At 60.2% G+C, this 14,007-nt stretch overlaps 3 protein-coding genes across 5 annotated transcripts; all 3 read right to left on the reverse strand.

The window, feature by feature from the left end:
* Positions 1-3: 3 nt before the first annotated feature.
* NEIL1 (nei like DNA glycosylase 1) lies at positions 4-3,595 on the reverse strand. Of its 2 annotated transcripts, XM_063412119.1 has the most exons (9): positions 3,022-3,595; positions 2,805-2,924; positions 2,577-2,655; positions 1,987-2,086; positions 1,733-1,857; positions 1,265-1,292; positions 900-973; positions 588-795; positions 4-423 (listed from the first exon to the last, which is right to left on the reverse strand). In XM_063412119.1, the coding sequence occupies exons 1-9, from the start codon at positions 3,573-3,575 to the stop codon at positions 404-406; spliced, it is 1,308 nt and encodes a 435-aa protein (XP_063268189.1). In that variant the 5' UTR covers positions 3,576-3,595; the 3' UTR covers positions 4-403. The 2 variants fall into 2 exon arrangements, with proteins under 2 accessions (XP_063268189.1, XP_063268190.1); XM_063412120.1 differs by lacking the exon at positions 4-423 and having other exon boundaries at positions 640-800.
* Positions 3,596-3,692: 97 nt separating this feature from the next.
* COMMD4 (COMM domain containing 4) lies at positions 3,693-5,666 on the reverse strand. The gene is made up of 8 exons (XM_063412121.1): positions 5,376-5,666; positions 5,227-5,298; positions 5,079-5,144; positions 4,785-4,824; positions 4,547-4,666; positions 4,254-4,334; positions 3,986-4,162; positions 3,693-3,876 (listed from the first exon to the last, which is right to left on the reverse strand). Exons 1-8 carry the CDS (start codon positions 5,376-5,378, stop codon positions 3,836-3,838), a joined length of 600 nt encoding a protein of 199 aa, XP_063268191.1. The 5' UTR covers positions 5,379-5,666; the 3' UTR covers positions 3,693-3,835.
* Positions 5,667-6,735: 1,069 nt separating this feature from the next.
* LOC134558793 (nascent polypeptide-associated complex subunit alpha, muscle-specific form-like) lies at positions 6,736-13,882 on the reverse strand. 2 transcript variants are annotated; one of them, XM_063413022.1, is made up of 13 exons: positions 13,601-13,882; positions 11,048-13,013; positions 10,564-10,622; positions 9,786-9,940; positions 9,261-9,364; positions 9,079-9,137; positions 8,696-8,832; positions 8,491-8,615; positions 8,303-8,361; positions 7,816-7,970; positions 7,360-7,466; positions 7,148-7,243; positions 6,736-6,956 (listed from the first exon to the last, which is right to left on the reverse strand). In XM_063413022.1, the coding sequence occupies exons 2-13, from the start codon at positions 12,983-12,985 to the stop codon at positions 6,912-6,914; spliced, it is 3,039 nt and encodes a 1,012-aa protein (XP_063269092.1). In that variant the 5' UTR covers positions 12,986-13,013; positions 13,601-13,882; the 3' UTR covers positions 6,736-6,911. The 2 variants fall into 2 exon arrangements, with proteins under 2 accessions (XP_063269092.1, XP_063269094.1); XM_063413024.1 differs by lacking the exons at positions 7,816-7,970; positions 13,601-13,882 and having other exon boundaries at positions 11,048-13,576.
* Positions 13,883-14,007: the final 125 nt, after the last annotated feature.

A 14,007-nucleotide genomic window follows, 5' to 3' on the forward strand; every position in this document is an offset into this window, starting at 1 on the left:
CTGCTCCAGCCCCTGCGGGGAAGAGGCTGGGCACAGAAGGATTTATCCTTCACATGGAAAGGCATGCACGGCGATTTCTATGCAAAATACTTTATTAGTCAGCTAAAAACAGTGATTGGATCAGCAGCCAGAAAGGGAAGAGGGAGAGAGAAGGGTCAGAGTCCAGCACGTGTGGTCCTGGCCCTTTTTCCCCTGAAATGCCTGTGGACAGCAATAAAAAGCCCCATCACCAGGCTCAGCTTCTCCCTCCCACACTGGCAGGATGCAACAGCAGCAAATAAGTGTGAGCACAGGTACAGAGCAGCCCCATTTTCACTAGCACTAACTTTGGTCCCTGGCCAGGCCCTGCCTGAGCTCCTCTGGGACCCTCAAATGCCTCTCAGGAGGTGGCAGCAGGTGACAGTCACACGGCAGGGGCTGCACCTGGAGAAGGAAGAGGGAAATGAGGACTCGGAGGGCAGTGGGGTATCAGGCTCTGCCCCATGGGCTCCTCTCCTGCCTTTTGGCACCCCTCAGTCCCCTTGCCACAAGGGAGCTCTCCCACAGCCCCCACGTGTGACCAAAGCCACAGGGCCTGCCGGTCTCACCTTTGCCCGTGCGAGCAGAAATCCGGCGGCTTCTTCTGACACCTGGAGGCTCCTCAGGCAAGGCTGGAGCAGCAGTCACCTTCCTCTTCCCACGAGCACGGCCCTTCCCTGGCCTGTCAGCCTCCTCTCCCTTCTCCTCCTCCTCCTCCTCTGACTTCAGGGCCTTCGCTGCAGCCCTGCGGCGCTGCTTCAAGGCACGTGGGGTGACCTGGGCTTACCAAGATGAGAAACTCCACGTAGGATCATCACCATGAGCAGCCCGAGTGAGGCACGGGCAACAGGACAGCCAGACACAGCCACAAAGCCGCTCACCTTGGGGCTCAGGGCCTCGGGCTCTGCCTTCAGCTGAGGGCTCTTCTTGCGGGGCGTCTTGCGGGGTCTCTGCCCTGCATGAGAGGATGTGCCCAGGTTAGGTGGGGTGAGGAGAGGAGGGGGCAGAGCCTGCACCCCAAGGGATAGCCCGTGTCACAGTGACCCTGCAGGGATGCTGGTAGGAAGCCTTGGGGACAAATGGCTTCTGTTCCTTGGTGCCAACAGTCACAGGCCTGTCAGCACCCCAGAGGGAATGGCTTTGCTCCTGCCTGTGCCCTTGTGCTGCACAGCAAGAACAGAGTTTCCCGGGCTCCAGCCCTCCCGGAGCAAGAGTGTGTCCCACAGGAAGGGGTGAGGAAACTCACCTTTGGGAGCCATGGGGCCAGGCTCTCCCTGTAAGGAAGGGACAGAGCATTGACTGGGGTGCAGTCATTCTGCAGGCAGCAGCAGCAGAATCCCTGCCCCTTCTCCATCCTGCAGCCACCTCAGTGGCAGGGAAACAGCCACATTTCCCTGGCAAGGCAGGGGAGTTGGGCTTGCTCTGCCTGTCCTGTGCCTTGGGGACTCTGCCATCAATTCCTGTCCCTGCAAGGCCCCAAACACAGGGCCCAGGAGGCAAGAACAGGGCTGCCAGACCACCCAAAACCCCCTCATTCCCTCCATCTGCTCCAGACTGCTCACCATCCATTAGCTGGCTGCCCACCACACAGGAGGTCCTCGTCACCTCCATGTCCAATGGAGAGGGAGACCCCCAGCCCACACAGTGTAATGGGAATCTCAGCAAGCAGAAAACAGCCCAGTGTCCCCTGGAGGAGTGCTCTGGGGGCTCCTACCTGGAACCATATGGTTCTGCCATTGCGGTCACGCAGGGAGCTCATGCCAGGCACCAAGTAACACCGCAGCCAGTTCTTGAAGGCAGCATAATCACCCGGCTGCTCGGGGTCCAAGAGCGGCTTCTCTGGGAGGGGAGACAGGGGAAGGGCAGAATCAGAGCAGAAGCCGTGATCAGCGTGTCAGGATGCTCTCCCAAAGCTCCTGATGTTGGTAGTGCAAAGCCCCGGCCTCCCTGCCAGCCCCATCCCCTCACCTGCCGTGATGACCTCCATGGGCACAGAGTGGCACAGCTCCAGGAGATCTGGGTTCTCCTGCTTCAGCTTCACCTTCTTGCTCAGCGTCAGGGAAGGATCCTGCAGGCACGGAGAAGGGCAGAGAAGTCACCTGGCAGCTTCCTCTGCTTCTCTCCTCCCACCTTCTTCCCCATCTCTTGCCCTCCAGAGGATGAGCTGCCACATTCTGCACACACAATAGCCCTGAGCTCACCACAGACTAGGCTTCCAACTTAGCTGCAAAGACATGAAAGAGGGCTAACACACAAAAAACACCACCAGCAAGTCGTGTTGTTTGTTTTCAAGCTTAAAATAGTCACTTCCTCTCCCCTGAGGCCACAAGATCAGCTTTGGGCTTCACTGCAGGCTTCCCCTTGGAGATGTAAAACTTGCAAGGTGTTTCCCTCACCTCTTCCATTTCACCCACCCCAAAAACACTTGTAGACTTCCTTAGGGCAGAAGACTGGCAGAGTTCATCATGAAGTGCCATGGGCAACCAAACCCCTGCTTCTGGCATCTGTCTGGAAACCTGCTGCTTTCTGAGCCTGTGAAAGCACCTGGTATTCCCCACCTTCTTCCTCCTCTCCTGCTCCTGCTCCTTCAGGGCCTCCAGCACGGTCCGAGCTTTTTCAAAGGGAGGGATCTTCAACCTGAAGAGTTACACACAAGCCTGCAGCCTCGCTTCTGGCACTTCCAGTGCCACCAGGTGAGGAGGCACAGCCGGCTTAGCCAAGGAGCTGTCAAGCTCCAGTAAACTCTTAAGAGACTAAAGCTCCGTGGCAGGTCAGCGGGTGCTCACCTGAACAGGATCTCAGCACGCAGGTAATTCCCAATTCCATTGAAATATTTCTGGTTTAAGAGGGCCTCACAGATGGGCTTGTCAAAAGCCCTGTCATCCAGGTTCTTCAGCACATTCTCCCTGCAAGAGAGCACGGGGCCATCAAGAAGAGTCACCCGGACATGTCCGTGCAGGAAAAGCGGTCAGAACCACGCGGGGCATTCCTCAGGGCGCTCACCTGAAGGCCTGGTACTCGGAGACCACGCAGGGCCCGCGTTCCGGCTGCCACGCGTCCCCCAGGCGCCAGGAGCCGAAGCGCCGGGGGTCGACGAAGCAGAGGGCGCGGGGGGGGCTCTCGCGGGTGAGGAAGCGCAGGTGGGCATGGCGGGGCAGCTCGGCGGCGGGGCTCAGCCGGAACGACCCCGACATGCCGAAGCGGAACACCAGGTCCTGCGCGGGGGGGCCGGCGGCGGGGTCCAGCGCGCTCAGCCTCAGCCGCAGCTCCTTGCCGCGGGCGACGGCCGAGATGCTGTAGGCCTCGCTGCGGAAGGGCACCTCCGGCCCGCGGCCCACGGCCGAGCGCTCCACGCCGCCCGCGAACACCAGCGCCCCGCACGCCCCGTTGATGAAGCGCCCGGCCAGGTGCAGCTCCGGGCACTCGGGCATGGCCGCGGCCCCAGCGCACAGCCCGAGCCCGCCGCCACGGCCCGCAGGCACGGCCCGCCCCCATTGGCTGCGCCGCGGGCGGCCCGCGCTCCCATTGGCTGCGCCGCGGGATGTGCGCACTCCCATTGGCTGCGCCGCGGGCGGCCCGCGCTCCCATTGGCTGCTCCATGACACCGAGGTTGGTGCCCCGTTGAGGCGGTCCCGGGAGATGTTGCACAACGCGGGGACACAGCAGGACACGGCTCAGCTTTGTCACCGGGACTTTATTGGAACTTCCCCGAGGACCCCCGGAGGGAAGGGAAACAACCTCCTCCCCAGCCAGGAGCTCCGATCTGGACCCTCAAACTCGGTATTGCAGCCTCCCCTCCTGGCCGTTTTCCAGCTCCTCAGAGAAGGGTGTTCATCAGGGTCTGGGCCTGCTTCAGCTCTGCAGAGAGAGGATGGAGATGTGGGGCAGCTGCTGCTATTGCAGCATCCCCTCCAGCATCCCCTTCCCAGCGTGCCTCCCCCTGCAGAACCCCCTCCCGGTGCCTCACCTGCCAGCAGCACCCAGAACTTGTTAGCAGAGAGCGTCACGGGGACAGCCGTCATCCTCCCACACTCCTTGTCCCACATGTTGAAGGTGAGGTGCACCACGGGCTCATTGACCTCCTGCAGCTCGCTGGAGCTGAGGGTGTAATCCACGCGCCAGCGCACGGAGCCCAGCTGGCTCACTAGGGCAGGCAGGGCATGGTGTGGGCACCCCGGCTCACCCCGGCACGGTGTGACCCCCACAGCCCTGCTGAGACCCAAGGCCCCACTCACACCGCAGGCTGCAGGCCCGGAGCCTGTCCTGGAGGGGGCTCTGCTTCTCCTCGTAGGAACGGCACAACCCGCTGGCATGCTCTGCTCGTCAGGGAGACAAGAGAAAACCCCTCTGACCACACCAGAGCTGCCAAACTCCACCAAAGCACCTGCGGAGCCCCCAGGGGCTGATGGCGCAGGAGGGAGGTGATGGAGGACAGCACAGCAGGCGGCCTGCCCTGCATCTGGGTGTGAAATGCCAACAACATCCCACCACGTCTGGCTCACCGTGCTCCCCTGAGGGTTCCTCCTACCTTTGGGCAGTCCCAGCTGCTGCAGCTCACTTGACAGAGACTCACTGTCTACATTGTGCTTGGCCGCACTGGAGAGGATGAAGCTGAGGACAGCGATGGTCGCCTTCACATCCCCCGACTCTGCAGGCGGGAGGGAGGGTGAGCTCTGTCACCTCGGGAAGGCATCCCCAGACGCATTGCTGCCCATCCCTGGAGCGTGGCTCCAGCGAGGGATCCTGGTAAGGACAGCAGTGCTCACCTAACTTTGCATCTGAGGTCAGCTTCAGGATCTTGTCATACTGTGGGAGAGCAGAGTGTCACGGTAAACACCAGCTAACACACTCACTGCCAGTGTTAACACTAACAATTCTTACCTAAACATCAACACTAATAATACTTATTATGCATATTATTACTACTCGTAGAGGCTGATAGCGTTCTTAACACTGAGGCTTCCATGAAGAACACGAGATTAATTACTACTGTTGCTGATTATGCCATTGTAGTGTTGAAACTACAACACTACGAGTAAGTGCGGTAGCCCCACACTTACCTCGATGGCCTCCCCCAACAGGTCCCGCAGCACTTGGGCGCAGATCAGCTTCAGCTTCACCGAGGACTGCGGGGGAGACGGAGGGTGAGCAGCGGCCTGCAGCAGGCGGGGGGCGGGCGGGGGGACGCGGGGGTCGCGGGCACTTAACTATTTTGGCCAGGGTGCTGATCTCGGCCAGCACCCAGTCGGGGCAGTCCAAGTCCCCGCAGAAGCGGAACCGCTGCGGGGGAAGAGGCGGTCAGCCCGCAGCAGGCTTTGCACGCCCTCCCCGCTCCCCGCCGCCGACCCCCTCCCCACCATGTCGCCGCCGCTCCTCGGTCCGCGCTGCTACCGCAGAGTTCGGCTTTCCGACCCGGAACCGCTCCCGGGCGAGCTGCCGGCCGCCCTCCCCGCGCCCCTGCCGATGGGGTGGCTCCGGTAGGGGCTTTGCAGGGGCCTTTTAGCCGGGACCTGGGCACGAGAGAGGGGCGGAGAAGGGGCCGGGAGTCTCGGGAGCGGGACCCGGAGCGAGCCCGGACCCTCCGAGCCGCCCTGGCTCCACCCGACTGAGCGCTCGCGCTCCCATGGGCCGCGGCCTCACAGCCTCCGCCAATCGCGGCCCACCTTTCTCCGCCCTGCCCAATCACAGCCACCCTTTCAACAAGGGGCGGTCCCGCCAGGCTCAGCCCGCGCAGGCGCGGCCCGGCCCCTCAGCCAGGCCCGGCCCCTCACTCAGCCCGGCCCCGCCCCTCACTCAGCCCCGCCCAGCCCCTCAGTCCCTCACGCAGCCCGGCCCAGCCCCCTCGGCCCCTCGGCTATTCAGCCCCGCCCGGCCTCTCAGCCCCTCACTCAGCCCGGCCTGGAGGCGCCGCCTCAGCCCCACATTCGGGCTCCCGGCCCCAGGGCCACAGGGCTGGAGCGGGAAGGTGCAATTCAGAGCTCGACCCGAAATAAAGATCCTGTTCTGGTGCAGGAGCAGTAGCACCGGGGTGCAGGGGGAAGAGGCAGGGCTGGCAATGAAATAAAGTTTGGTGAGAGGGGAGCTGGAATCACTGTAAAGCCAGTATCTCTCACTGAGGTGTTTCTAAAGATTGTAGGGACATGATGCTCATCTGGGGTGAAATTCTAATTGTGGAGCTGAAATGAAATCCCTCAGCTTGCCTGAAATAGAGACAGCAGTGCCAGAGATGAAGTAAAAATTGCGGCTGGGGAGAGGCAAAGTCCAGATCCTGGCACTGAGGCTGGAATAGGACTGCAGAGCCAGAGGCAAAGCAGCACCGAGCTTGATCTGAAATAAAGATTTTGGGGCACTCAGCATGCACAGCGGGAGCTGCCAGCAGTGGTGGAGGGCTGGAACTGAGATAAATCCTGTGGGGCAGGGTCGGGGCTGGAGCAAACACTCAGAGCAAGATCTGAAACAGTCCAGGGTGCTGGAAGGGGAAGCGCTGTGGAGCTGGAAAAGTGACTGTGGGGCTGGCAGGCACATTCTTGCTTTTTTAACTCCTCAGCACTCAGGTTGTTACCCCAGAGCTGGAGAGGACCAAGCCCAGCTGGCTGGCACCAGTCAGAGCAGCAGCACATGGCTGTGCTGCTATTGGGAGCCCAGGGCAAGGTTGCCCACAGAGGGAGGAGAGTTCAAAACCACCCCCACAACAGACACACATCCTTCACAACTGAGTTTCACGGTCTACAAACGTTTATTTAAGATACAAAATTGTTCCATTACACACCTGAGTCTGCATTCTGCTCAGGGAGCTTTTGGCAGCTGCTGCCACATGATCAGGGAGAGCTTCTCAGCATCTCCTTCCCATGTACAGCCCCTCTCCAAGCTCCCCCCAGTTGCTGCTTCTCTCCTCAGGCAGAAGTGTTTTGCCACTCAAAGTGGCCATCCTCAGAGTCCTGCAGGGGAGAGGGAAGAAGTCACTTTAAACACCTCCAGTGAAGGTAGGAACGAGGGTCCCTTCCCTCCAGCTCCCCACAGGTTTCTCCAACCCCAGAGATCATCACCAGGTAACAGAAGAACCTGGGACCTGCAGAAGCACCAGCTCCCAGGCACAGAAATCAATCCAAGGAATGCAAAGGCCACTCACCTCTGCCCAGAACCCCTGGTTATCCATTTCCAACGTCTGGATCCCCACCTCAGGGTCTCTTCCATTCTGCCAGCCCAGCCTCTTGGCCCCCAGGCACTGGGGAGGAGAGCACAAGGCCTTCAGCCCTACCTGGCCCCACAGAGTCCCCCAGCCCACCCCACACAGGGGCCCAGGGCTGTTTGTGCAGCCCAGCAGACAGAACTCGCCCTTACCACGAGCACGACGGGCGCGGTGATGATGCAGAGGCCGCCGATGACCATGAGGGCGATGCCGTAGGCTGGGAAGCCCTGCTGGCGTGAGGGGGGGTCCAGGGTGTCCTCTGGAGCAGAGCACAGCACTTAGAGCCTGGAGCAGCCCCCTCTGCCCCACGGGCTGCCAGCCACCCGCTCACACACAGATGGGATACAACAACACCTGTTCTGCACCCTCCATGCCTTTTCCTCCCATCCTACACCAGCCTGCAGCAGAAGGTCTCCAACCCCAATCCCCCAGGCTATGCAGAGGGAAAGGGTACAACTGTTACTAAAATTTTACTTTCTGGCCATCTTACCAGCCAGGACATCTGACCCTCTCTTCACAGGATCTGGTCAGCTGTGGATCCACTCTGCTCACAGTGGAGGTGTGGGGCCTGTGGAGCTCATGTCCCCATGTCCCAGAGGGGATCTTACCTCCCACAGAGAGAGAGTATGGATCTACGTGGATGTCAGAGTCAGCCAAAGCCTGGTTTGGCCCAAACGAGAGCACAAGTGTCTCCAAAACTTCCACGCTGGTTGGAGCTGGCTGACTGAATATCATGTTCCCATGGCAGATCAAGGAGCCAGGCCTGTAGGCAGGGTTGGGAAGAGCTCCAGCAGCTGCCAGTCCCACCATGACCCCACAGTGGGATGGGGCAAGCACACCCAGCCTCCTCCCAGAGGGTTTTGCTCAGTAGGAAGAGATCTCTGCACTCAGGCAGCCGTGGGATGGAAGGGACATCCCTGGAGGTCCAACAAGTCACCACTGAATCAGTGGGTTCATGCGTGACCTCAGCTTCCCTGCAAATCCTTCTGTAGCCAAAACATGCACCTGTCAGCCATGACCTGTTGGCTGATACCTGAAGGGAGACCCCCCTGCCCTGTACACCCCTGCCCCAGCAGAACCCCTGCTTCCACTCACAGGAATTCTTTTATGATCACTTTCAGCAAGGTTGGGTAGTCCCTCAGGGCTCTTGTCACCTGGAAGGAAAGGTTGTGCTCAGCTCCCCACCAGCTGTTGGGGGTGTTTGGACACCCCAAAGCAGCTCCTCTTCTTCCCACCCTCCTGGGAGGGTCTTAACCCCCTCTTCCCACCAGCCCCATTCCTACCACATCACCAAGGTGCCTGGAGAGATTGTGGTGCTCCTCAGAGAGTGGATCCTGAAGCTTCTGGCTGAAGTGTCTGTTGGTGACGAGGAAGGAGATGGGGTACACGCGCAGACCAATCTTGTACCCTGGGGGAACAGGAAACAAGCACTGAGTGTGCAGATTTGTCAGGGACCCTGCCCACACCACCCACAGGGACTGTCCTTACCCTCCACCGAGAGGGATGTCAGGTCTGTGGCGAGGTCTGAGAGCACAGTCAGGGCTTCCAGAACCTCTGCAGCATCAGCATGGACAACTGTGTCTAGGTAGAGGTCTCCAGCGATCTCTGTGTTCCCACTGAGTGTCCTGAGGGGAGAGAAGAGCTCTGAGCAAGCAGGAGGGTTGGGACCCAGCTCCAGCACCTTTACGGGTGGTTTTCCCCCCGAGAGCACACAGAAGGTGCTCAATTACACTTTGCTCCAGCTGCACATCCCCTCCCAGCTTTTCCCACCCTCTCCATCCTTGCAGCACAGCTCATTAGCTGCACTGGGCACTGGAGATAGTGCAGGTAATGAAATGAAGATGTTGGCAGAGGAGTAGCTGCATCCATACCTGAGCTGGGAGATGGTGAAGTTCCTCACGTGGTAGAGGGCACTGACAGATGAAATCACCTGGGTAGGGCAAAGACAACAGCTCACACCTTCCCCTGTTTAGCACAGGTTGTTCCACCACCCAGCAGCCTGTGCCCATTCTCCCAGCATCACCCTCCTCAAAGCCCCCAGGGCTTGGCATACCTCCCTGACCAGCCACTCCAGAAGATCCTCCCTGCTCGTCCCAAGCTGGGAGCCAGTGAGGGAGATGGACAGCTTCTCCGGCTCCAAGTTCTCCAGGCTAAAACCTAAGAGAGTTAGGAAGAGTTATGCTCATCCCTGTTCCTCCAGCTTCCTTGGGAGATATTGTTCAGCCTTGAGCTCATCCATTGCCACACACCAAGAGCAGAAACCAGCAGGGAGCTGAGTGAGGAGGAATTCCTTTGACTGTGGGAAGGGGTTGGGATGCACCATTTCCCAGCACAGGAGAGCTGGGGCAAAGAGGGGAGGCCAGGCAGGCGAGCAGAAGCACTGGCCCACACAGGTCCAACTCCTTCAGATGTGCCCTCCACCACCCTTAACATCCTTACAATGGTTTTGCACAGGCCAGGAGAAGGGACCTTAAGGAAAAGCCTGGAATCCAAGCTGTGCGGGTTTTGGCTTTGATAGAGGCACAAGGAGGGCACTTGGCAGCAGCAGCCCTGCTGTGGGGAGATCTCCAGGACTTACCACCAGACTGGATAGAGTGGGGCTCCAGCTGCCAGCTGAAGATGCTCCTTCCCTTGCTTGCCTCTGTGAGGAGTGTCCGGATGAGGTGGGAGTTGGTGGGAGCAGGAGCATCCCCCTGGAACAGAACCTCCCCTCGCACCACCACTGAGCCATTCCTGGGAGGGAGAGAGGACACAGTGGGCAGAACACCTGTTGCCTTTTTTATTTTTTTATTTTCCCTAGATGCATTTATCCAGAAATTCAGACAGGAATCCCTTGGGATGATGACACCAGGAAGGCAGCATAGCCCCTCACAATGACCTGTCCAGAGCATTTTTGTGGGCAAACCCTTCCCACCAAGACAAACCTGCAGTAGCTTGGAACAAAACAGACACCACTGCTTCATCCAGCAGGATCAAACCCATCTTTGTTACACACACTCCAGTATTTGTTTCTACTATGGGAAAGTTTGAAGAAAGCTTGGGAACACATAAGAGGAAAGACAAAACAGCCTACACCACCAAACATTCATTAGAGCAGCTGTTTCTGCCCTTATCAGCCTTCCACTCAAACATCCACCTCCCAGGATTCTGGGAGGCAAGGGAAAAAACATTCACACGTGGTGTTTACGGCTGTAGTAGTTCCTCTGGTATGCACCGTTCCCAAGAGGAGGAAGAGTCTTTATCAAGGTAACTGTAACAAGCTGCTGTTCTACACAGGACTCTCATTAAGGCCAGGATTGGTACCACAGGCCACTGCTTCTCCAAAACCCACCCTTCCACACCGCCTGCACACTCACATGAACTCGAGGACATTTGCTTGCAGGAAGCTCTTGTAGCTGGACAGCAACTGGTTTAGCTGGAAGGAAGAAGCACCTGGTAATTAATTGAGAAAGTTTTCCCATCTCCCCCCATGTGAAGGGGAAAGATACGAGCAGGTGGACAATAAACAGAGGGAAGCCTGCTCAGAGGAGGGCATGCTGGCACCCCAGGGAATGCCTGGGGATGAGCTGGGATCCCCAGAGCAGCCACCCACATCCCTGGGAGGGAATACCACCGCAATAACGGGGTGTGCCATAGCCCTGCTGGCTGCCAGAGGTGAGTCCCACCTCAAACCAAGCTCCAGTGGAGCAGTGCCAGGGGTTTGCCCACCTCCAGCATGCTCAGGTGGGCAATCACCCAAGCAAAGGCTGATGCAGCACACAGGCTTCTCACCCCAGCAGGGCCTGGCACCACCCTGCACCCTAAAGTGCCAACTCTGTCCCAGCCACCTCCAGCACCCACCATCAGTCTCACATCTTCCTCCAGCTGCCGGTAGCTCTCCGAATTCCTGCTGCCCAGAGCCGGGGTGTACGTGACTCCCAGCAGCCGGAATTGCAAGGGCAGCACGAGCACAGGCTGTGTGGGAAAGGGGGGGGATGCAGGGGGTTTTGGCTCTGTGGAGCCAGGTTTGCCCATTGTCATCATCTCAGCCAGGCTGGAGGCCTCCCTGGTGGCTGCAGGGAGATGCTCCATGGCTGTGGAGGAGTGCTGGGAAGTGCTGGAGCCATTGGACATGACATGGACATCGAGGGTCACTCCTGTGGGCACAGCCAGGGTCTGGGAGCTGAGCAGGGAGTTGGCTGCATGCCCAGCTCCAGGAGAAGTCGGCAGGCAGGCTGGAGATGTCACGCTGCTGGTGGTGGCAGTGTGGTGCCCAGGCTCAGAGCCATGCTCCAGAGCTGGGTTTGTGGAGCAGGGGGCAAGCACAGAGCCTGGGCTGGCAGAGGCAGGCCCTGGAGATCCTGCTGGAGTGGAAGCAGGTTCCACTGATGCTGTCCTGGCCTTGCTGTGCCTGGATTCTTCCACCACAGACATCTGTCCAAGCTCTGGGATGACACCGGTGGCTGTGGAGCTCATCCCAGTCACGGTGGGACCTGCAGGGGTCTGAGCTGGAGAGGCTCCAGTGGACATTGGCTGTGCAGGGGGAGAAGGCCACTCACTCTGTGTCCCCGAGGTGACAGCAGGAGCCCCAGGCTCTGCCGTGGCGTGGGAGGAAACCAGCATGTGCTGAGCACCAGGAGCAGTTGCAGTGCTAGGAGGTGATGCCAGGGCTGCATCCAGGAGTCCAGACCCATTTCCTGCATCCTGGGCCAGTGCAGCGTCCACCAATGGAGCAGCTTTCCCAGGCAGGGCAGTGCCAGCAGAGCCCCAGAGCCCCTCGGGTGTCAGGGCAGGGGGCACCCACACCGTGCCAGGGCGCAGCTTGGCCGGGCTGGGGGTCCCTTGGGTGGGCAGAGCAGAGGCCACCACCCGCTCTGCCGTGCTGGGGCTCCAGGAGCGTGCATCCATCAGTGCCCATGTGGGGACATTGGGTGGGACCTGAGACCCCGCAGCTGCCCCTTGGGGTGGCACCGGCTGGTTGGGTGCCACCCTCATCACTGCAGCCCCTGCAGAGGGGCCAGAAGCAGCTGTGAGCAGGGAGGGAGGGTGCAGCCATACCTGGGAGGTGACAGGGACCCCAGCAGCTGGCTCACTCCAGGCTCTGGAGGTGGCCTTAGACTCCTTCTGTGGGGTCTGGGGCTCTGCTGTGCCCTCTAGCTGCCCCAGGCCACCAGCTGGAGTCACTGCTGGCAGCTGTGTGGCACCATGAGAGCCTGGCCCTGCTCTCTGGAGGCCTCCCTGAGCAAGGTGATGCCAGGAGCCAGGACTGGGGACACCCTCAGTCTGCAAGAGCAGAGCTGAGGGAGCAGGCACCCCTTTGGCAGGCCACTGTGCGGGGGACAGTGTCACAGCCATTGCTGTGCCCAGCCTGAGCCCATCCCCAGATCCAGGCTGCCACTGCAGGGAGGTCAGAGGCGTCTGTGTGGCCCCAGTCTGGGTCCCCAGGCTCTGTCCCCCAACACCTGTCCCAGCGGTCACAACTCTTTGGAGCCCTGGGAAGCAGCCCGAGGTGAGGAGGCCTCCACATGATGTCACCGGAGTGTCACCCCCCCCTCGCTGGGAGGCTGACGAGTCCGGGGGAGCCCGGGTGACAGCAGCCAGAGCAGCCAGGCTGTAGGGGACAGCGGTGGCACAGACACAGGCGGCCAGCAGCAGGAGGGCTCTGCACCACCGCCTGCTGGCAGGGACAGCAGGGCCCGGGGCTGTGCCCGCAGCCCCGTCCCTCTCAGCACCGAGCAGCGTTCCCGCCCGCGGGGCAGCAGCGTCCGCGGGGCTTGGCGGTCCAACCCCTCGGCTCATCTTGGGAGAGGCCGCGGGGAGAGCTCCGCTGTGGAGAGGGACAGCAGGAGAGTTAGGGTGGGTCTCTGCAGCCCCCACATCCCAGTGCCTGCCCCATTCCCAGGCTTCCCATCCCCAGAGTTCCTATTAAAACACTTTCCTTCTCCCCAGCAGCCTCCCAGCTCAGGAAAGCCAGTGTCAAACATCAGCACCTCCTGGGAAACTCCCAGGGCAGCACAGGGTTGTAACCAGCCCTGGGCTCAGACTAATATTATCTCCTTCCCTGCCCCAAACATACACCTTGGCCCCAGACACCTCCCCAAGGACAGCCAGGGCCACCAACACCCCTCACCTGGCAGCACCCCAGGAGAAGAAAGCACCAGGCTGTCCCAAGCCCTGGCTTTTATCTGGTTTCCCAGGTGGGGGCTGTGGCTCCATTCCAGCTGCCTCCAATTAACACACAAACTCATCTGCACTCCCCCAGGTGAAGCTGGAGGGGTTTCAACTTCCCTGTGCTCCTCACTGAACCCTTGGCAGCAGCAGGAGGGGGTGGGCCTCCCCTCCAGGCAGGATGATCCCCAGACCCTGCCGATGCTCCCCAAAACACCCAGTTTGTGAGGCTGTGGCAGTGCTCACCTGCTGGGCTCCACGAAGGGGGGCTGAAAATCGTGGATTGCAGCCCCTGCCCTTTGGGATCAGGCAGAGTCTGTGCCTGATGGAGGCTCACAAGGGGGAGGGTCTCAGGGGCCCCAGCCCAGGCTGCATCCCTTGAGCACCCCACACTCTCCTGCCCAGTTTCTGATGCTCAGACATCCACCAGCACCCTCCTCCCGGGCTGTCACTGGGGAGGGGGGTTGTGGAGGCTGGGATGTGCTCCTTGGTGGCATCCTGGGCACTGGATCCAGCCTCCAGGGATGGGACAGAGGGGCTGGCACAGCACTTGTGGCTTGTTGCAGGGAGAAGTGGGCAAGGGCATCAGGTGGGGGATTTGGGGACCCTCCAAGGCCAGGAGGGTCCCGTTGTGCCCACACTGGGAAGCAGAG

The sequence above is a fragment of the Prinia subflava genome, chromosome 15 (assembly GCF_021018805.1).
Source record: "Prinia subflava isolate CZ2003 ecotype Zambia chromosome 15, Cam_Psub_1.2, whole genome shotgun sequence".
Taxonomy (NCBI): Eukaryota; Metazoa; Chordata; class Aves; order Passeriformes; family Cisticolidae; genus Prinia; species Prinia subflava.

Coding starts and splice junctions, on each gene's coding strand:
- NEIL1 (XM_063412119.1), bottom strand. CDS start 3,575: ATGGGAGTGCGCACATCCCGCGGCGCAGCCAATGGGAGCGCGGGCCGC. Junction 2,656..2,804: donor CGTGCTGAGATCCTGTTCAG/GTGAGCACCCGC, acceptor GTAACTCTTCAG/GTTGAAGATCCCTCCCTTTG. Junction 424..587: donor TTCTGCTCGCACGGGCAAAG/GTGAGACCGGCA, acceptor TTCCTTCTCCAG/GTGCAGCCCCTGCCGTGTGA.
- COMMD4 (XM_063412121.1), bottom strand. Junction 4,825..5,078: donor TGTTGGGGGAGGCCATCGAG/GTAAGTGTGGGG, acceptor GCTCTCCCACAG/TATGACAAGATCCTGAAGCT. Junction 4,163..4,253: donor CCGGGCCTGCAGCCTGCGGT/GTGAGTGGGGCC, acceptor TGCCTGCCCTAG/TGAGCCAGCTGGGCTCCGTG.
- LOC134558793 (XM_063413022.1), bottom strand. CDS start 12,985: ATGAGCCGAGGGGTTGGACCGCCAAGCCCCGCGGACGCTGCTGCCCCG. Junction 8,616..8,695: donor GACATCCCTCTCGGTGGAGG/GTAAGGACAGTC, acceptor CTGTTCCCCCAG/GGTACAAGATTGGTCTGCGC. Junction 7,467..7,815: donor ATACTCTCTCTCTGTGGGAG/GTAAGATCCCCT, acceptor GCTCTGCTCCAG/AGGACACCCTGGACCCCCCC.